General features: G+C 44.4%; 1 protein-coding gene across 2 annotated transcripts in view; it reads right to left on the reverse strand.

Moving 5' to 3' along the window:
* Positions 1-23,307, reverse strand: part of LOC123766633 (murinoglobulin-2) — a 585,294-nt gene that overhangs the window by 263,202 nt on the left and 298,785 nt on the right. For both annotated transcript variants that reach the window (XR_011223484.1, XM_069308162.1), the window contains exons 11-12: positions 20,947-21,121; positions 4,132-4,299 (exon numbers count right to left, since the gene is read on the reverse strand). Coding sequence is in view for 1 of the 2 variants with exons in the window: in XM_069308162.1 (XP_069164263.1) it covers positions 4,132-4,299; positions 20,947-21,121 (343 nt within the window). In the remaining variant the exon portion in view is untranslated. The remainder of the gene's footprint in view (positions 1-4,131; positions 4,300-20,946; positions 21,122-23,307) is intronic.

Here is a 23,307-nt window from a genome sequence, read left to right on the forward strand (position 1 = left end):
AGGCAAAGACTCAACCCAAACTGCTGCATAGCCACATCAGGAGGAAAACAACAGTGAAGGAACAGGTAAGGAAACTGAGGATAGGAGCAGAAAGATTCACTACAAACGACAAGGAAGTGTGCGAGGAACTCAATAAGAAATTACAGGAAGTCTTCACCTCAGAGCAAGGAGAAGTCCCATAAATAAGGGAGGGAACATCAAACCGGACACATGTGATTACCAGTGGGGAGGTGAGGAAGCATCTGCTAGATTTGGACGTGACAAAGGCTATAGGCCCGGATGGAATCTCACCATGGATCCTTAAGGAAGGAGCAGATGCTCTGTGCCTACCACTCTCCATGGTGTACAACTAGTCACTGGCAACAGGTGAACTGCCAAAAATTTGGAAGACGGCCAATGTAGTCCCAATATACAAGAAGGGTGATAGGCAGGAGGCACTGAACTACAGGCCAGTGTCCCTAACTTGCATTCCATGCAAGATGATGGAGAAGATTATGCGAAAAAAGCTAGTGGAACATTTAGAGTGGAAGAACTTTGTAACACAACATAAACATGGGTTCAGAGATGGCAAATCATGCCTAACAGGATTAATTGAGTTCTATGACCAAGCAACAAAAATCAGGCAAGAGAGAGAAAGGGCTGGGCAAACTGCATATTCCTGGACTGACAGAAAGCTTTTGACACAGTACCACATAAGAGACTAGTACACAAACTGGAGATGCAGGCAAGAGTGAAAGGGAAGGTACTCCACTGGATAAGATAGTACCTAAGAAACAGGACACAGCGAGTCACCGTGAGGGGTAAGGTCTCGGAGTGGAGGGGAATCACCAGTGGAGTCCCACAGGGATCAATCCTTGGACCTCTACTGTTTCTGATATACGTAAATGATCTCCCAGAAGGAATTGACTCCTTCCTCTTGATGTTTGCTGATGATGCAAAAGTTATGAGGAGGATCAAGACAGAGGAGGATAGTATGAGGCTACAAGATGACCTAGACAAACTGGAGGAATGGTCCGACAAATGGCTACTAAAGCTCAACCCAAGTAAATGTAAGGTAATGAAACTAGGAGGAGGAACTAGGAGGCCAGTCACTAGATACCGAATGGGAGATGAAATCCTTAACGAAACGGACAGAGAGAAAAATGTAGGAGTTGATATCACGCCAAACCTGTCTCCCGAAGACCACATCAAAAGAATAACATCAGCGGTGTATGCGAGGCTGGCTAACATCAGAACTGCTTTCAGAAACCTGTGTAAGGCGTCCTTCAGAACCTTATATACCACATATGTAAGGCCAATCCTGGAGTATGCAACCCCAGCATGGAGCCCGTATGTAGTCAAGCATAAGACGAAGCTGGAAATAGTTTAAAGGTATGCCACTAGGCTAGTCCCAGAACTAAGAGGCACGAGTTATGAGGACAGATTACGTGAACTGCATCTCACGTCGCTGGAAGACAGAAGATCTAGGGGAGACATGATCACCACATACAAAATTCTCCGGGGAATTGACAGGATAAACAAAGCTGGATTATTTAACACGGGTGGCACACGCACATGGGGACACAGGTGGAAGCTGAGTACCCAAATAAGCCACAGAGACATTAGAAAGAACTTTATTATTAGGCAGTGATGTGGTGGAGGCTGACTCCATACAGTTTCAAATGTAGATATGATAGAGCCCAGTAAGCTCAGGAATCTGTACACCAGTTCATTGACAGTTGAGAGGCGGGACCAAAGAGCCAGAGCTCAACCCCCGCAAGCACAACTAGGTGAGTGCAACTAGGTGAATATACTGAACGTGTTCTTGGAGAGGCATGAGGGAGGCATACACTGGGTTTACTCTAGAAGAGGTTCATGGGTCACAAACCACACATGTGACACAAACCACACATGTGACACAAACCACACATGGGACACAAACCACACATGTGACACAAACCACACATGGGACACAAACCACACATGGGACACAAACCACACATGTGACACAAACCACACATGTGACACAAACCACACATGTGACACAAACCACACATGGGACACAAACCACACATGGGACTCAAACCACACATGGGACACAAACCACACATGGGACACAAACCACACATGTGACACAAACCACACATGTGACACAAACCACACATGTGACACAAACCACACACGGGACACAAACCACACATGTGACACAAACCACACATGGGACACAAACCACACATGGGACACAAACCACACATGTGACACAAACCACACATGTGACACAAACCACACATGTGACACAAACCACACATGTGACACAAACCACACATGTGACACAAACCACACATGGGACACAAACCACACATGTGACACAAACCACACATGGGACACAAACCACACATGGGACACAAACCACACATGTGACACAAACCACACATGTGACACAAACCACACATGTGACACAAACCACACATGTGACACAAACCACACATGGGACACAAACCACACATGTGACACAAACCACACATGGGACACAAACCACACATGGGACACAAACCACACATGTGACACAAACTACACATGTGACACAAACCACACATGTGACACAAACCACACATGTGACACAAACCACACATGTGACACAAACCACACATGGGACACAAACCACACATGTGACACAAACCACACATGGGACACAAACCACACATGGGACACAAACCACACATGTGACACAAACCACACATGTGACACAAACCACACATGTGACACAAACCACACATGTGACACAAACCACACATGGGACACAAACCACACATGTGACACAAACCACACATGTGACACAAACCACACATGTGACACAAACCACACATGTGACACAAACCACACATGTGACACAAACCACACATGTGACACAAACCACACATGTGTCACAAACCAAACATGTGACACAAACCACACATGGGACACAAACCACACATGTGACACAAACCACACATGTGACACAAACCACACATGTGACACAAACCACACATGTGACACAAACCACACATGTGACACAAACCACACATGGGACACAAACCACACATGTGACACAAACCACACATGTGACACAAACCACACATGTGACACAAACCACACATGTGACACAAACCACACATGTGACACAAACCACACATGGGACACAAACCACACATGTGACACAAACCACACATGTGACAAAAACCACACATGTGACACAAACCACACATGGGACACAAACCACACATGTGACACAAACCACACATGTGACAAACCACACATGTGACACAAACCACACATGTGACACAAACCACACATGGGACACAAACCACACATGTGACACAAACCACACAGTGGACACAAACCACACATGTGACACAAACCACACATGTGACACAAACCACACATGTGACACAAACCACACATGTGACACAAACCACACATGGGACACAAACCACACATGTGACACAAACCACACATGGGACACAAACCACACATGGGACACAAACCACACATGTGACACAAACCACACATGTGACACAAACCACACATGTGACACAAACCACACATGTGACACAAACCACACATGTGACACAAACCACACATGGGACACAAACCACACATGGGACACAAACCACACATGTGACACAAACCACACATGTGACACAAACCACACATGTGACACAAACCACACATGGGACACAAACCACACATGTGACACAAACCACACATGTGACACAAACCACACATGTGACACAAACCACACATGTGACACAAACCACACATGTGACACAAACCACACATGTGATAGGTCTACTTCGACAAACTACGAGATATTATAGTCGCCAATGAATCCTAATTTTCATATAGTTCGTAAAATATAATTGATAAAATGGCTCAAAATACATGTTTGTGATAATCTCGTATGAGTACCAAGATCACACAAGCTTTCATTATAACAAACAGTTTTGTACTTTATTGCTTTACTTAAAATACTTTTTAATTCATATTATATAAAAAAATCTGAGTTTTTAATATTTTTAATTGATTGATACATTGAATCCAAAATTATTGTAATAAATATATTTTAGTGATGTATCAAATAGTATTTATACCAATCATACTTCATGGTCTCACCTGTATCCCTTTTCCTGTGCCGATGTGTTCTACTGCAATATGCATAGTCATCCACTTGAGGATGATCGTCCTCCTTAACCTCGAATTCAGCTGCAAGTTCAAAAACTTTGTCTACGGCGAGATTATCCTGTTGAGGTGACAGCAACTCCACACTCCTGTCTACCACACCTGTCACACAAGTGCAGAAAACATATATTTACTGTGACGTAATTTACGGAACACAACACATTACTACACTAAGTAATGATACACACAACACAATACTCCTACTGCTACTCTTGTTGGTCGCTGGGCGTCACCAGTGTTGTACAGGCATCACGTGACGTCACCAGTGTTGTACCGGCATCACGTGACGTCACCAGTGTTGTACCGGCATCACGTGACGTCACCAGTGTTGTACTGGCATCACGTGACGTCACCAGTGTTGTACCGGCATCACGTGACGTCACCAGTGTTGTACCAGCATCACGTGACGTCACCAGTGTTGTACCGGCATCACGTGACGTCACCAGTGTTGTACTGGCATCACGTGACGTCACCAGTGTTGTACCGGCATCACGTGACATCGCCACAGGAGAAGTAAGATGGGGAGGGTGACGTCAGAGAAGATGCAGGGACAGAGCCGGGGAAGATCCAACACTTTCTTACCAGGTGGGTAGGAAGATGGAGAGGAAGCCCAGGTTACTGTGAGATACAGGCGTCCCAGTAGTAATGTACTGTGACAGCCTCCAGAGTCTCAGCAGGAAATAACGAGAGTGGACAACACGAAGACGACCGGGATGAGGATGGACATCGGCCTGGCGGAGAGGTGACACCGAACTGAATAACTGAAGATTGGGAGCGGAGGGTGGAAACACCTGGCTGTGAATCATGAGCAATACTCAGGTTCAGAATGGAGACGACAGGACAGAGGGGAGCTGGTGGAGGTATTGGGGTCTGAGGCCTGACAACGGTTGCCGAATTGAGAAAGGGGTGAAGGGCTGGGCGGAGAAGTGTTATGCAACACACGGGCATAAGTCATGTCGGAGAAAAAATAAGATGTTGATCCGAGTGACGTGTCCCAGGAATAGAAATCCGATCGCATTATTATAAACTGCGAATGGCTTCCTCAAATATAAAGCATATGCATGAGCAGGAGAGGCAGGGTGGTAGAATGCTTCACCGCAACTGATGCAGCAAGGCTGGGGAGAAGAGCACCGTCTTAGGATGACCCGGGACTCCACTCAAGGGGGCACAAGGACACTTTGCTAGTGCATCGCAAGAGACCATGTCCAAATTTCCAACAACTACTGCAAAGGTGAGGAGTGGGGATGTATCCCTGAACGTAGCATCCATCTGGTACCTTCAAGAATAATGGAAGATAAAAGGGACCTACCATCAGTATTGAATTTGACTACCTGAGGAGGTTGACGAAGACGACCACCACGAGGTGGTCAAGTGAACGTATCCATCTGAAGGATGGAATGGTCTTGGGCTTAATATCCTCGTGGCAGTATTTCAGCTCTCTATCTCCAGTCGCGACATGTTGCGGGAGAATGACTGTGTAATGCTGGCATTTAACCGGCCATTTTTGGAGACCGGAACTGGGGTCTAACCAGTGCAGGTCAACAATGCCAGGTGGTCTGCTGCCTACTGATAACGGGCTGCAACTACACTTGTGCCAACACGGGTGGGCTTAAAAGTGTCATGGGTGTCACTGAATGAACCAGGTGTTTATGGATGTATAAATCATCAGGACGTGTATGATCAATGTGAGAAAGATCAAAATACTTAGTCCACTTGGCAGGACTAAAACAAATCCTGGAACATAAACGAGTAGATAGGAAGTATTTGTGTATGTGTGCAGTCGTTATTGCGCTGAGCTTCCCCAGAATAGGGAGCATTCTGGTGCACTTAAAAGGTGCAGCGTTCAAAACGAGAGATGGAGCCACTCCAGGTGACGAGGTGGTCACCACTGGCGGCATGGCGTTCAACCCTGACACGGAAGTGGGAGGGGAACGGAAAACGTCACTTGGGAGAGTCAAGAAAGAAGCCTTGTCTGGCCCAACATTGACTACGGAGCGCGATCTTACATCACCGGCCGACTCGGGGGTCTGGTCGCCCACCTCTCGAGTATGTGTAAGAGAAGTCAGTTTGGTATCCATACAGCATTAATTTCAAAATTCTATGTCTCGGAGACAAGGGATACCACCTACCAGGACAGCTAAGGTGGTCGAGTGCAGGATGGGGTGCGTCGTCTCCAGTGGTGATCCCCCTTTTTAACAGGGGAGACCTACTGCCTCGTACATTCTCCCCCACTAGGGCAAAGACCTTTTTTTCCCCTTTCACCCCAGCTTGGACACCCAATCATCCACCAAGTGCAGCCCCTCGTGCGGAAATTTTGATGACGTGAGCAAGATTCCGATGGGTGTGTACCTTAGCTTATACAGCGGCCAGAGAAGGGCAAGAGTGGGAAGGCCAAGGCAACTTTCATCAGCTGCAGTGAGTCGTACACGAGTCCCCTCACTATGACAAGATTATCCTCTGGAGGTGTTTTTTTTGTTTGGTTAGATTACTATTACTTCCACCAGATATCAAGTCAGCACACTATTGTTATGGTACCTGTTATGTAGTCACTGAAACCTTCACAGCCCTGAATAACCATCTCCTCAAAATCCCAGCCTTTTCTTACCAGCAGAGCTACACCACCACTACCTCTTCCCGCACCCCCCCACACACGTGTGTGTGTGTGTGTGTGTGTATGTGTACTCACCTAATTGTACTCACCTAATTGTGCTTGCGGGGGTTGAGCTTTGGCTCTTTGGTCCCGCCTCTCAACCGTCAGTCAACTGGTGTACAGATTCATGAGCCTACTGGGCTCTATCATATCTACATTTGAAACTGTGTATGGAGTCAGCCTCCACCACATCACTTCCTAGTGCATTCCATTTACTAACTACTCTGACACTGAAAAAGTTCTTTCTAACGTCTCTGTGGCTCATTTGGGTACTCAGCTTCCACCTGTGTCCCCTTGTTCGCATCCCACCAGTGTTGAATAGTTCATCCTTGTTTACCCGGTCGATTCCCCTGAGGATTTTGTAGGTTGTGATCATGTCCCCCCTTACTCTTCTGTCTTCCAGTGTCGTAAGGTACATTTCCCGCAGCCTTTCCTCATAACTCATGCCTCTTAGTTCTGGGACTAGTCTAGTAGCATACCTTTGGACTTTTTCCAGCTTCGTCTTGTGCTTGACAAGGTATGGGCTCCATGCTGGGGCCACATACTCCAGGATTGGTCTTACATATGTGGTGTACAAGATTCTGAATGATTCCTTACACAGGTTCCTGAACGCCGTTCTGATGTTAGCCAGCCTCGCATATGCCGTAGACGTTATTCTCTTCATGTGGGCTTCAGGAGACAGGTTTGGTGTGATATCAACTCCTAGATCTTTCTCTCTGTCTGTTTCATTGAGTACTTCATCTCCTATTCTGTATCCTGTGCCTGGCCTCCTGTTTCCACTGCCTAGTTTCATTACTTTGCATTTACTCGGGTTGAACTTCAACAGCCATTTGTTGGACCATTCGCTCAGTCTATCCAGGTCATCTTGTAGCCTCCTACTATCATCCTCTGTTTCAATCCTCCTCATAATTTTTGCATCGTCGGCAAACATTGAGAGGAACGAATCTATACCCTCTGGGAGATCATTTACATATACCAGAAACAGTATAGGTCCAAGGACTGACCCCTGCGGGACTCCACTTGTGACGTCTCGCCAATCTGAGACCTCACCCCTCACACAGACTCGTTGTCTCCTGTTGCTTAGGTACTCCTCTATCCACTGGAGTACCTTCCCTTTCACTCCAGCCTGCATCTCCAACTTTCGCACTAGCCTCTTGTGTGGCACTGTATCAAAGGCTTTCTGACAATCCAATCCACCTTTCTGTGTGTGTGTGTGTGTGTGTGTGTGTGTGTGTGTGTGTGTGTGTGTGTGTGTGTGTGTGTGTGTGTGTGTGTGTGTGTGTGTGTGTGTGTGTGTGTGTGTGTGTGTGTGTATGTGTACTCACCTAATTGTACTCACCTAATTGTGCTTGCGGGGGTTGAGCTTTGGCTCTTTGGTCCCGCCTCTCAACTGTCAATCAACTGGCGTACAGATTCCCGAGCCTGCTGGGCTCTATCATATTTATATATGAAACTGTGTATGGAGTCAGCCTCCACCACATCACTGCCTAATGCATTCCATTTGCTAACTACTCTGACACTGAAATAAATCTTTCTAATGTCTATGTGGCTCATTTGGGTACTAAGTTTCCACCTGTGTCCCCTTGTTCGTGTTCCACCCGTGCAGAAGAGTCTTTGTCCCCCCTGTCAATTCCCCTGAGAATTTTGTAGGTGGTTATCATGTCTTCCCTTACTCTTCTGTTTTACAGGGACGTGAGGTTCAGCTCCTTCAGCCTTTCCTCGTAGCTCATACCTCTCAGTTCAAGGACAAGTCTGGTGGCATACCGCTGAATTTTCTCAATCTTTGTGTGTATGTGTGTGTCTGTGTGTGTGTGCGTGTGTGCGTGTGTGTGTACTCACCTATTTGTACTCACCTATTTGTGTCTGCAGGATCGAGCATTGACACTTGGATCCCGCCTTTCGAGCATCGGATGATTACAGCAATGACTATGGTCCTATTTCCCTATCATACCTAGTTTTAAAATTATGAATAGTATTTGCTTCCACAACCTGTTCCTTAAGTGCATTCCATTTTCCCACTACTCTCACGCTAAAGGAAAACTTCCTAACATCCCTGTGACTCATCTGAGTTTCCAGCTTCCACCCATGTCCCCTCGTTCTGTTACTATTCCGTGTGAACATTTCGTCTATGTCCACTCTGTCAATCCTCCTGAGTATTTTATACGTTCCTATCATGTCCCCCCTTTCCCTTCTTCTTTCTAGTGTCGTAAGGCACAGTTTCCTCAGGCACTCCTCATACCCCATCCCTCGTAACTCTGGGACGAGTTTCGTTACAAACCTCTGAACCTTTTCCAGTTTCCTTATATGCTTCTTCAGATGTGGACTCCATGATGAAGCGGCATACTCTAAGACTGGCCTCACGTAGACAGTGTAAAGCGCCCTAAATGCCTACTTACTTAGGTTTCTGAATGATGTTCTAACTTTTGCCAGTGTAGAGTACACTGCTGTCGTTATCCTATTTATATGGGCTTAAGAAGATAGATTAGGTGTTACGTCCATGCCGAGGTCTCTTTCTCCCGTCGTCACAGGTAGGCTGTTCCCCTTCATTGTGTACTGTCCCTTTGGTCTCCTAACTTCTAGTCCCATCTCCAAAATTTTACATTTGCTCGTGTTGAACTCAGTAGCCATTTCTCTGACCATCTCTGCAACCTGTTCAGGATCTCTTCGAGGATCCTGCAATCCTCATCTGTCACAACTCATCTCATCAACTTTGCATCATTTGCAAACATCGACATGTAGGACTCTACTCCTGTAAACATGTCGTTAACATATACTAGAAATAGAATTGGTCCCAGCACCAATCCTTGTGTTACTCCACTCGTTACTGTTCGCCAGTCCGACTTCTCGCCCCTTACCGTAACTCTTTGGCTCCTTCCTGTTAGGTAGTTCCTTATCCATGCTAGGACCTTTTCCCCCACCCCCGCCTGCCTCTCAAGTTTGAACAGCAGTCTCATGTGCGGTACTGTATCAAAGGCTTTTTGGCAGTCCAGAAATATGCAGTCTGCCCAACCCTCTCTGTCCTGTCTTATCCTCGTTATTTTATCATAGAATTCAAAAAGGTTTGTTAGGCACGATTTCCCTTTCCAGAACCCATGTTGATGTTTGTTCACAAACCTAATGTTTTCCAGGTGTGCAACCAGTCGTAGCCTAATTATTCTTTCCAGTATTTTACAGGGGATGCTTGTCAGTGATACAGGTCTATAGTTAAGTGCCTCCTCCCTATCGCCTTTCTTGAAGATCGGTATGATATTTGCCTTCTTCCAGCAACTGGGCAATTCTCCCGACATAAGTGACTCATTAAAGATCATTGCCAGAGGCACGCTGAGGGCCTGCGCAGCTTCTTTTAGTATCCACGGTGATACTTTGTGTGGTCCAACTGCTTTAGTTGCATCCAGTGTTGTCAACTGTTTCATTACCTCCTTTGCTGTCACCTCTATATCTGATAGTCTTTCATCTAGGGTAATCCCTTCTACCAATTTAAGCTGCTCAGGCTCGGTAGTGAACACTCCATGGAAACTGGCATTCAGTGCCTCACAGATTTCCTTGTCACTTTCAGTATATGCCCCCTCTGTTTTCCTTAGCCTTGTCACTTGGTCGTTCACCGACATTTTTCTTCTTATATGACTGTGTAGTAACTTAGCTTGTTTTTTCGCTTTGATCGCAATATCGTTCTCATAGTCCCTTTCCGATGTTCATCTTATGTTAATGTAATCGTTCCTAGCTCTGCATCTGATCCTGTTGTCCTCTGTCCTTTGTCTTCTGTACTTCCTCCACTCCCGCCTGCTGGCCATTTTTGCTTCCTGACACTGTCTATTAAACCATGGGTTATTATATTCCCTCTTATTTTTTCCTTTTACTGTTTGTATAAATCTCTCTTCGGCCTCCTGGCATTTCTGTATGACTAAGTCCATCATATCTTGGACTGTTTTTCCTCTAATTTCTTCCTCCCACTACACTTCACCCAGATAGTCCCTTATCCTCTTATAGTCCCCTTTCCTGTAGTCAACTCTCCTTTCCCAGACCTCTTGTCCCATGGTCACAAATTTGAATTCCATCATGTAGTCAAAGACTAGGACACAATGGTCGCTGGCCCCGAGAGGTATTTCATGCTCCAAATTCTCAATGTCTTCTACGTTCTGGTTGAAAATCAGGTCTAATAGACTCGGTGCATCTCCTCCTCTTTCCCTTGTGTCCTCCGTTAGGAAATTGTGTTAGGAAATTCCTGTGTATAACATCTACTAACTTTGCTTCCCACGTTTCGTCCCCTCCATGGGGATTCCTTGATTCCCAATTTATCTCTCCATGATTTAGGTCCCCCATGATCAGCAGCTTCGCTCTCATTCTGTGGGCTAGTGTTGCTGCCGTCTGCAGTTCGTCTATTCATGCCTTGTTGTTGTCATCATACTCCTGCCTGGGTCTTCTACTGCTTGGAGGGGGATGTAGATTACCAAGATCACAATCTTCCTCCCATCTGCTGTCAGAGTTCTATGTATGAAGCTTGTGCACTCATTGGTAACCCGATTTCCCACGTCTTCAAACTTCCATTTCCGCTTTATTAGGAGTGCCACTCCCCCTCCCTGTCTCTGTTTCCTCTCTTTTCTTATCACCTGGTAGCCTTGTGGAAAGATTGCATCTGAGATCATGTCATTAATTTTAGTTTCCACAATTGCAACTATGTCAGTATCTTCCTCACTCACTCTTTCTTTTATCTCTTCTGCTTTATTAGATACCCCATCAGCATTGGTGAACCAAACCTTGAGATTCTTCGTGGAAACTTTTGTACAAGTGTTCGCACTTTCTCTGGGGTCTACGAGATCTGTGGGGTGTCTGGGGGTGAATGGGGGCTGGGGGGGATCTGGGGGATCTGGGGGGTGTCTGGGGGGTGACTGGGGGTGGGGGGGATCCGGGGGATCTGGGGGGTATCTGGAGGGTGACTGGGGGGACCCGGGGGTGTCTGGAGGGATCCGGGGGGTGTTTGGGGGGTGAAAGGGGTGGTGGAAGTGGAAGTGGTGCTTAGGGGGCGAATGAGGGCTGGGTATCTAGGAAGGTAGATAGGAGGGTCTGGGGTATGGCCTGGGTAGGTACGTCTGGATTAGGAAGGGCATACTGGGTCTGAAGATTAGGGAGGGTCTGATAGGCATAGGTTGGGAGATAGCGTAAGGTTGGAAGTCAGATAGAGGTTGAGAGGTTGGGGGGAAGGATAGAGGGGGTTGAGGGGTCACATGGAAGGAGAGGGGATGAGGAGGGGTGAGGGCTGGGCGGGTTTGGGGGGTTGAGGGGGTGATGGGTGGGCGGGTTTTGGGGGTTAAGGGGATGAGGGGGTCCTTGGAATGTGGGATGAAGCAGATGGATTTGAATGCAGTGGGGTCACGAATCTTATTACGATCCTGCCAATTCTCCCGAACCTCGTATTATGTTATTGTTTTCTCTACGTAAATATTGCTGTCAGTTGTATAAGATTTGTGTATATAGTTATATATACATTATATATATATATATCATAGATAGCTGGGTAGTGTGTGTAAGGTTTGTTTTGGTGGTGGATGTCACGTGAAATTAGCCGTGTGGGCGGTTGACAATATTTGGGAATGGTCAGGGCGATTGTTGGCAAATCAATTGCCTATAGTTTTATATTTATTTATTCCCATATTTGGTAGCCGTAATATTTCAAGGAATGTGAGACCAGTAATTACAACTCTTAGTTAATAATGTTGGAGTTTAGGGCTGACCTTTGTAAATAGAATGTTCACAATGTTCATGCGAACGTTAATTGGTGTTTGGGTAGACGGTTAGTCGACGTTGGGCCTGCGGACCACGTCCTGGGCAGTAGAGTGGCGGCTGCGGTCGAGTGCAGTTGTGTTTAAGCTAAGTTCTTGGTTTTTGTTATTTTAAGCCCATATAAATATTATTTTATCTGAATAGACGATTTTAGTGTATTTATGGCTTACTCCATATTCTGGTGATAGTGCTCAGGTCTCAAATAATTACTTACATTCTATAATATTACATGCTGATAAATATTTCTGGCTACTATTTATTTAATTGTTGTTAAGTTGTCACCCTTAGCAAAATATATTGTTCTCCCGTTTTTATACAGTGATTAATTATACCCCTAGACACCTATTGGCATGGCAGATTGTTATTTGTTCTTTACACTGTGGGGAGAAGAACATTATTTAGTCTCAAGGGTCGTGACAAGGGGGTCCTTGGAATGTGGGATGAAGCAGATGGATTTGAATGCAGTGGGGTCAGAGGGGTCAGGGGAGGTGTTGGGGAGATAAGCAGGGGCAGGGAGGGCTGATTTGGGGTGAGAGTGACCTGGGAAGCAGGTGTGAGCTGGTTAGCACGGGGTGGGGCATAGGGTGCGTTGGCATTGGGGTGTGTAACTACGCTCAGATGGGAAGAGGTGTATCGTGAAGTTTTGCTCGCTCTGTGGGCTATCTGTTCCTCTTTCGTCATGAATTTGTCCCGTGCTCTCAGTCAGCAGATAACAGAACCAACTAGGAACGAAAACACGCTGGACCTGATATTCCCGAACAATGAGGAGCTAATCAGAGACATTACTGTCTCAGACACTACGTACTCGGACCACAAGCTCATTGAAGTGCAAACTAACATAAATAACGGTAGTAGGCCCAAGAGAAACAACAAGCGAGAAGGGCTATTCAATAAATTCAATTTTAATAATAAAAGGATAGACAGGGAGAAAATAAACAGGGAACTTACAAACATTCAATGGGAAAATGTTCTAAGAAATAAAAATCCTACACAAGGAATAGAAAAACTGACTTCTGAAGCATATGAAGTCTGTCTGAAACATGTTCCTTTGAGGAAAGCCAGAAAGAGGTCCAATGTAGAAGGAGAACACAGACGACATTACAAAATTAGGAAGAAATTAACGGAAATGCTTAAGCAGACACGACACTCCATACAAAGAAGAAATAATTTAAACAGGGAGATTGAAGAAATCGAACAGAGACTGAAGCATTCCTATCAGACTGAAGAAAGGCAACTAGAACAGAAAGCAATTCCAGAAATAAAGAAAAAAAATATATTTCTTCACATATGCTAAATCAAAAGCGAAAACCACTGCCAGTATTGGACCTATTCGTATTAGTGAAGGTTCATACACTGAGGATGACAAAGAAATTAGTGAAATCTCAAAAAAGAAGTATGAGGACATGTTTAGCATTCCGATACTCAGCATGAAAGTGGAAGATTCGGACAATTTCTTAATAAATGATACTCAAACACCTGTAAATATAACTGATATCAGCACGAGCGTGGCAGATTTTGAAAGAGAAATTGACAATATGCCCCGGGTCCAGACTCATGGAATTCAATATTTATAAAGAAATGCAAAGTGCCAGTAGCACAGGAACTCAGTATAGTGTGGAGGGAGAGCTTGGACTCATGGGAGATACCAAATGCGCTTAAAGCAGCAGACATTGCCCCTCTACACAAGGGTGGTAGCAAAGCATTGGCAAAGAATTATAGACCAGTTGCACTAACGTCCCATATTATAAAAGTATTTGAGAGAGTGATCAGGAGTCAGGTCACTAGATTCATGGAAACCAATGACCTCCACAATCCAGGCCAACATGGATTTAGAGCAGGAAGATCATGCCTCTCATAGCTACTTGACCACTATGACAAAATCACTGAGGCATTAGAGGAAAAACATAATGCAGATGTCGTATAAACAGATTTTGCAAAGGCATTCGACAAATGTGACCATGGAGTGATAGCTCACAAAATGAGGTCAATGGGTATAACTGGTAAAGTAGGACGCTGGATACTCAATTTCCTGTCGAACAGAACACAAAGAGTAAAAGTCAATCAAGTAAAATCGAGTCCGAGCGTAGTTAAAAGCTCTGTACCTCAAGGTACAGTCCTTGCACCACTGCTGTTCCTTATTCTCATATCAGATATAGACAAAAACACAAGTCACAGCTTCGTGTCATCCTTTGCAGGTGATACAAAAATCAGCATGAAAATTACCTCTTCTGAAGACATTGATAAACTACAAACACATATTAACAAAGTTTTCGATTGGGTAGCAGAAAATAACATGATGTTTAACGGTGATAAATTCCAGGTACTCAGATAGGGCAAAAATGAGGATCTGAAACATAATACAGGGTACCAAACACAATCGAATCTGCCCATTGTAGGAAAATAGCATGTCAAGGATTTGGGAATAATGATGTCCAACGACCTAACGTTTAGGGAGCATTACCAAGCAAATATTGCGTCAGCCAGAAAAATGATAGGATGGATTACGAGAACCTTCAAGTCCAGAGATCCCATCACAATGGTTGTACTCTTCAAATCACTTGTGTTGTCCCGTCTTGAGTACTGCTCAGTACTCACTTCCCCCTTCAGAGCAGGAGAGATTGCTGAAATTGAGGGAATACAGAGAACATATACGGCACGCATAGACGAGATAAAACACCTAAATTATTGGGATCGTCTCAAAGCTCTCCAAATGTACTCACTAGAAAGGAGATGAGAGAGATACCAAATAATAGACACATGGAAAATACTGGAGGGCCAGGTCCCAAATCTGCACAGTAAAATAACAACGTACTGGAGTGAACGACATGGAATAAAATGCAGAATAGAACCAGTGAAGAGCAGAGGTGCCATGGGCACAATCAGGGAACACTGTATGAACATCAGAGGTCCGCGGTTGTTCAACGTCCTACCAGCGAGCATCAGAAATATTACAGGAACAACCGTGGACATCTTCAAGAGGAAACTAGATTGCTTCCTTCAAGGAGTACCGAACCAACCGGGCTGTGGTGGGTATGTGGGCCTGCGGGCCGCTGCAAGCAACAGCCTGGTGGACCAAACTCTCACAAGTCAAGTCTGGCTTCGGGCTGGGCTTGGGGAGTAGAAGAACTCCCAGAACCCCATCAAGCAGGTATCAACCAGGTGTCAATATATACGTTGTAGTACTTTTCGCTACCATTGAGTAAGTGTTTGTGATGCAGTATGTAATCCACTGCCTCTTCGTTAGTGAACTGTACCAGGACAGGTCGTTTCCTGTCACAGTTGTATGGCCCAAGGCGTCGGTAGTGTGTGTGTGCGTGTGCACGCGTGCGTGTGTGTGCGTGCGTGTGTGTGTACTCACCTATTTGTGCTTGCGGGGGTTGAGTTTTGGCTCTTTCCTCTCAACTGTCAATCAACTGGTGTACAGATTCCTGAGCCTACTGGGCTTTATCATATCTACATTTGAAACTGTGTATGGAGTCAGCCTCCACCACATCACTGCCTAATGCATTCCATCTGTTAACTACTCTGACACTGAAAACGTTCCTTCTAACGTCCCTGTGGCTCACGTGGGTACTCAGTTTCCACCTGTGTCCCTTGTTTGCGTACCACCAGTGTTGAATAGTTTATCCTTGTTTACCGCGGTCGATTCCCCTGAGGATTTTGTAGGTTGAGATCATGTCTCCCCTTACTCTTCTGTCTTCCAGTGTCGTAAGGTGCATTTCCCGCAGCCTTTCCTCGTAACTCATGCCTCTTAGTTCTGGGACTAGTCTAGTGGCATATCTTTGAACTCTTTCCAGCTTCGTCTTGTGCTTCACTAGGTACGGACTCCATGCTGGGGCCGCATACTCCAGGATTGGTGTGTGTGTGTGTGTGTGTGTGAGTGTGTGTGTGTGTGTGTGTGTGTGTGTGTGTGTGTGTGTGTGTGTGTGTGTGTGTGTGTGTGTGTGTGTGTGAGTGTGTGTGTGTGTGTGTGAGTGTGTGTGTGTGTGTGTGTGTGTGTGTGTGTGTGTGTGTGAGTGTGTGTGTGTGTGTGTGTGTGTGTGTGTGTGTGTGTGTGTGTGTGTGTGTGTGTGTGTGTGTGAGTGTGAGTGTGTGTGTGTGTGTGTGTGTGTGTGTGTGTGTGTGTGTGTGTGTGTGTGTGTGTGTGTGTGTGTGTGTGTGTGTGTGTGTGTGTGTGTGTGTGTGTGAGTGTGTGTGTGTGTGTGTGTGTGTGTGTGTGTGTGTGTGTGAGTGTGTGTGTGTGTGTGTGTGTGTGTGTGTGTGTGTGTGTGTGTGTGTGTGTGTGTGTGTGTGTGTGTGTGTGTGTGTGTGAGTGTGTGTGTGTGTGTGTGTGTGTGTGTGTGTGTGTGTGTGTGTGTGTGTGTGTGTGTGTGTGTGTGTGTGTGTGTGAGTGTGTGTGTGTGTGTGTGTGTGTGTGTGTGTGTGTGTGTGTGAGTGTGTGTGTGTGTGTGTGTGTGTGTGTGTGTGTGTGTGTGTGAGTGTGTGTGTGTGTGTGTGTGTGTGTGTGTGTGTGTGTGTGAGTGTGTGTGTGTGTGTGTGTGTGTGTGTGTGTGTGTGTGTGTGTGTGTGTGTGTGTGAGTGTGTGTGTGTGTCCCGATTCTCTGCACTTCATACCCAACCCGTGGATGGTAGTGGACCACAAACTGAACCGATAGGCGGATATGGACCGCATACCCAACCTGTGGGCAGTAGTGGGCCCCCTACCCAACCCATGGGGTGGTAGTGAACCCCATACGCAACCCGAGGGTGGTAGTCGGCCTGATACCCAACCAGTGGGCGGTATAGGACCTTATTCCCCAACCCGTGGGTGGTAGTGGTCCCAATATCCAACTGATGGGCGGTAATGGACCCCATACCCGACCCATGGGATTCTGTGGACCCCCATACACAACCCACGGGTTGGGTATAGGATCTCATACCCAACCCGTGGGCGGTATAGGACCCCATACCCAACCCATGGGTGGTTGTGGACCCCATACCCATCCCGTGGGCGGTATAGGACCCCATACCCAACCCATGGGCGGTATAGGATCCCATACCCAACCAGTGTGTGGTTGTGGACCACATACCCAACCCGTGGGCGATATAGGACCCCATACCCAACCAGTGGGTGGTTGTGGACCCCATACCCAACCTGTGGGCGGTAAAGAATCCCATACCTAACCCTTTGGTGGTAGTGAACCTCTTACCCAACTGATGGGCGGAAATGGACTGCATACCAAACCTCTGGGCAATAGTGCTCCACACCCAAGCTATGGGTTGTTGTGGACCCCATACCCAACTCGCGGGCGGTATATTACCCCATACCCAACTCGTGAGTAGTTGCATTGAAGCCGTAGCATATTTTTTTATTTTTTGGAAACTTACTGCTGTGTCACACGAAACTGAATGAACTTTTTAAAACTTACTGCTGTGTCACACGCTTTTCAGGTTAAATTTTTTCAGAGTTGCACTTACAGCTGTGTCACATAAGTTTTCCAGCTAATTTTTTTCAGAGTCTAGTTTTAGTTTAAATCGTATCAAGACTTATCCTGGAACACTTACAGTTAAGACGTCACCCGTTTAAGACCGGATTTTTTCAGAGTTTCACTTACAGATATGTGGTGACCCGTTTAAGACCGAATTTTATCGACACGACCGAATCTTATCTTATCATAGCCCGTTCTTATTACTATTTTCCTATGTTTGTTCTGCTTCCAATCTCTATTATTCCTTGTATATTGTTGTTGTTGTTGTAGCATCCTTCCCTAATCTAACCCAACAAACCCTAACCTAACCTATCTTTAATTCAATATATTTTTCGTTGTACACCATCCACCCAGAACTTTATGTACATTTTAGCTTGTTAATTAAATTATATCAGAACATATTATTATTGTCTTGAAGAGGTTCTTTAAATGAACGAAGATAACATGTGAGAATCGATTGATGCATAAAGATGTATTATAAAAGTAAAAATGTTAAATAAATGATCTTGAAACGTATTATTGCTGAGCAAAGATGTCTTTGAGAGATTAATTAAAGAGTGAAGATGATTAGAGAGAATCCTTCTAAAGTAAATACGCAGTTAGAGACTTTTAATGCATGAAGAGTGATCTTGATGACTCTGAGTGCGTCTTTTAACGGGTCAAGATGTCTTGGAGAGATTCTTTATTACACGAAGATGTCTTAGAAAGTTTCCTTGATGCACGAAGGTGAGTGAGAGATTACCTCCGATGACTCTCAGAATAACTTTTGATGGTATGAATAGTATTTTTTTTATGTCTTTGTGTCTATTCTTAATGTCTCTGAAAATAACTTTTGATAGCATGAATAGTATTTTCATGCCTTTCAGCGTCTCATTGGAGAATAAAGATGACATGAGAGTATTATTTGATGCGCAAAGATGTCTCAGAGAGTAAATTTAGTTAGATATATTACCATGAAGAGATTACATTTTCAAAATTTTTCTTACTCAGCGAAGCATAATGTTAATTATGAACAATGTTGAGAGTTTCCTTTTACTATTTTTTTAACCAAAGAAGAGTTATTTTAGTTAAAAAATTATGAAAAGATGATGAACGTGACTATTTTCAGTTGATTGACAAAAACTTTAGTTAAGAAACGATAAGAAAAGAATGTCTTAGTGAATTTGTTCTTGAATAAATCCCAGTTTTTTCTTATGAACAGTGCCGGTAAGAAATATTAAGTAGATAAAGAAATACATCGACATACTTAATTGAAAAATAAACCTCAGTAAATGACTAAATAAATACTTTGTAATAAAGAAGTAATAATAAATAAATAAATTATAAATAAATAAATTATAAATCAATAATTATAAATATATATAATTATATGATTATAAATATATATAATTATATAATTATAAATATATATAATTATATAATTATAAATATAAATAATACTTGTAATAAATAAATTAAATAAATAAATAAATAAAGAGAATGCGATGAACACAGAGAACATGCAAGGAATTTGCATTGAACTTGCATATAACGTGGAAACATGAAAAAGAATATATACAGTATACAAAGAATGAACATTGAACTTGTGAAGAACATTCTGAGAACATGGAGAATATGACAAAGAACACAGAGAACATGGAAGAGAATGTGAAGAACATGGAGAAACAGGTGATATACATGAATAGAACTTGCAGAGAATATGCGAGGAATATGAATAGTGTGTAACAAGTTCTAAAGAGAACGTATCAAGACGTATCCTGGAAAACTTACAGTTAAGGCGTCACCCATTTAAGACCAAATTTGTTCAGAGTTTCACTTACAGATATTTGGTCACCCGTTTAAGACCTTTTTTTTTAAGTTTCAATTACATATTTGTGGTCACGCATATGAGACCGAATTTTTTCGATAAGACCGAATCTTATCTTAGCCCATTATTATTGCTCTCTCCTGTTTGTTCTGCTTCCAGCCCGTGGGGGTTAGTGGACCCCATACCAAACCCGTGGACGGTAGTGGACCCCATACCCAACCCGTGGACGGTAGTGGACCCCATACCCAACCCGTGGACGGTAGTGGACCCCATACCCAACCCGTGGACGGTAGTGGACCCCATACCCAACCCGTGGATGGTAGTGGACCCCATACCCAACCCGTGGACGGTAGTGGACCCCATACCCAACCCGTGGATGGTAGTGGACCCCATACCCAACCCGTGGACGGTAGTGGACCCCATACCCAACCCGTGGACGTTAGTGGACCCCATACCCAACCCGTGGGCAGTAGTGGACCCCATACCCAACCCGTGGGCAGTAGTGGACCCCATACCCAACCCGTGGGCAGTAGTGGGCTCCATGTATCTATCTAAGTATTGTTATAGAATACGGATAAACTGAATCCATCTTAGAGAAAACATCTTAAGCCATAGACTTCAGTAATAATTTAATGTTTATTTAATTTATCCTATAACCTAATTTAGCCATAAGACCATCAGATCCCTAATATAACTGATAACTGGAATAATGAAAATTAAAAATATAAATATAGGATAATATCTAATCCTACTAAATAATTATATTTGTATAGCAAGTTGCTGGCAGTTTATTATAACAATGGTGGGACATGTAGTTAAACAATAATATATTAATATTCAATTATTGGAGCCTTATGAAAGCTTCATAGCATCAGAAACATTAAGATAAAGGAACTAGGTGGTACAAACTGTGAGGGGAAGGAGGCTGGTGTGTGAATATAACAGCATGATATACCACATGAACTCTTGTTCTAAAAACATGTTCTAGAAAGTACTTTGAGACCTGAGGATGGGTTTTTATACAATAAAAGTAAGTTATTGCTCACCAAGACTGCAGAGAGACTTTGGTTCAGCAGACAGACGCAGACTAACTTGCTCCGCTGGTTGTGCCCTGGAGCGTGACCACGCCAGATTAACTTGGTTATGGAAGCACTTGTCTATGTTGAGCTGCTGAGCGTCGGTGACGACTTCTCCATCGTCCCGGCTGTACCACACAACCACCTGTGGCAAGGTCAGGCTCAATACTCTGTTATATGTTGACAATGTTATTCTAGTACTCAGTATTCTAGCAATCTAGTACTCACCTGATTGTGCTTGTAGGGGTTGAACTTCGGCTCTTTGGTCCCGCCTCTCATCCGTCGGTCAACTGGTTTACAGATTACTGAACCTATTGGACTCTATCATATCTGCACTTGAAACTGTGTATGGAGTCTATCTCCACCACATCACTGCTTAATGCATTTCATTTGTTAACACTCTGATATTGAAAAAGTTCTTTCAGATGTCTCTGTGGATCATCTGGGTACTCAGTTTTCATCTGGGTTTCCTTGTGCATGTTGAACTTGTGTTAAATAATCTGTCTTCATCAACTCGCTCAATTCCTCTGAGAATCTTGTTTGTGGTGATCATGTTTCCCTGAACTCCTCTCTTCCTGTGACGTGAGGTTTAGTTCCCATAGTCTCTGCTCACAGCTCATACACCTCATCTCGTGACGTGAGGTTTAGTTCCCATAGTCTCTGCTCACAGCTCATACTCCTCATCTCGTGACGTGAGGTGTAGTTCCCATAGTCTCTGCTCATAGCTCATACTCCTCATCTCGTGACGTGAGGTGTAGTTCCCATAGTCTCTGCTCATAGCTCATACTCCTCATCTCGTGACGTGAGGTGTAGTTCCCATAGTCTCTGCTCATAGCTCATACACCTCATCTCGTGACGTGAGGTTTAGTTCCCATAGTCTCTGCTCACAGCTCATACTCCTCATCTCGTGACGTGAGGTTTAGTTACCATAGTCTCTGCTCATAGCTCATACACCTCATCTCGTGACGTGAGGTTTAGTTCCCATAGTCTCTGCTCACAGCTCATACTCCTCATCTCGTGACGTGAGGTTTAGTTACCATAGTCTCTGCTCACAGCTCATACTCCTCATCTCGTGACGTGAGGTTTAGTTACCATAGTCTCTGCTCACAGCTCATACTCCTCATCTCGTGACGTGAGGTTTAGTTACCATAGTCTCTGCTCACAGCTCATACTCCTCATCTCGTGACGTGAGGTTTAGTTCCCATAGTCTCTGCTCACAGCTCATACACCTCATCTCGGGTACTAGTCTGGTGGCATACCTCTCAACCTTCTCTAATTTAGTCTTGTGCTTGACCAGATACGGACGTCAAGCTGGAGCTGCCTACTCCAGGATTAGTTTGACATACGTGGTATACAAAGTTTAGAATGATTTCTTACATAAGTTTCTTCATGCAGTTTTTATGTTGGCCAACCAAGCATATGCCGCTGATGATATCCTCTTGATGTGGGCTTCGGGGTACAGGTTTGGCATGATATCAATCCCCAGATCTTTCACTCTCTCTGATTATTGAATGATTTCATCTCCCAAATGGTACCTTGTATCTGGCTTCCTGCTCCCTACACCTACCTTCATTACTTTACATTTGCTCGAGTTAAACTCTAATAGTTATTTGTTGGACCATTCCCTCAGTTTGTCCAGATCATCTTTTAGCCTCATCAAGTATGTTTATTGAGATAAGAAAGAAATACATCTCAAAGGGACAGAGCAGCTTAGGCTATTTCTACCCCCCTTTAGCCTCATGCTGTCCTTCTCATATTTTTAGCATCATCAGCAAACATTGAGAGGAATGTGTCTATACCCTCCTGAAGATCATTCACGTATATAAAAAAACAGATAGGTCTGAGTTCACAACCGGTGGGATTCTGCTAGTGACTTCACCCCCCATCCTGAAACCTCACCTCACACAGTAACTCTGCTTCCTGTTTCTTAGGTACTCCCTTATTCATTGGAGCACCGTAATAGTTACTCCTGCATGTTTCTCCAATTTATGCACCAGCCTCTTATGGGGTTCCCTTCTCTTTCTTGCTTAATCTTTGTCAACTAGTCATAAAATTCTATTACGCTTGTGAGGCCAGATTTGCCGTCCCTAAACCCATGTTGGTGGTGTGTTTCGAAGTCCATTCTCTCTTGATGTGTTACTACATTCTTTCTCACAATCTTCTCCGTCACCTTGCATGGTAGACAAGTTAGGGACACTGACCTGCAGCTAAGTGCCTCTTGCTTGTCGCCTTTTTTTGTTTACTGACACTACATTGACTCTCTTCCAAATTTCTGGTAGGTATTTTTTCAAGTGACTTACTAGATACCATGGAAAGTGGCAAGCACAGGGA

This window comes from Procambarus clarkii, chromosome 62 (assembly GCF_040958095.1).
Source record: "Procambarus clarkii isolate CNS0578487 chromosome 62, FALCON_Pclarkii_2.0, whole genome shotgun sequence".
In the NCBI taxonomy this organism is placed as follows: domain Eukaryota; kingdom Metazoa; phylum Arthropoda; class Malacostraca; order Decapoda; family Cambaridae; genus Procambarus; species Procambarus clarkii.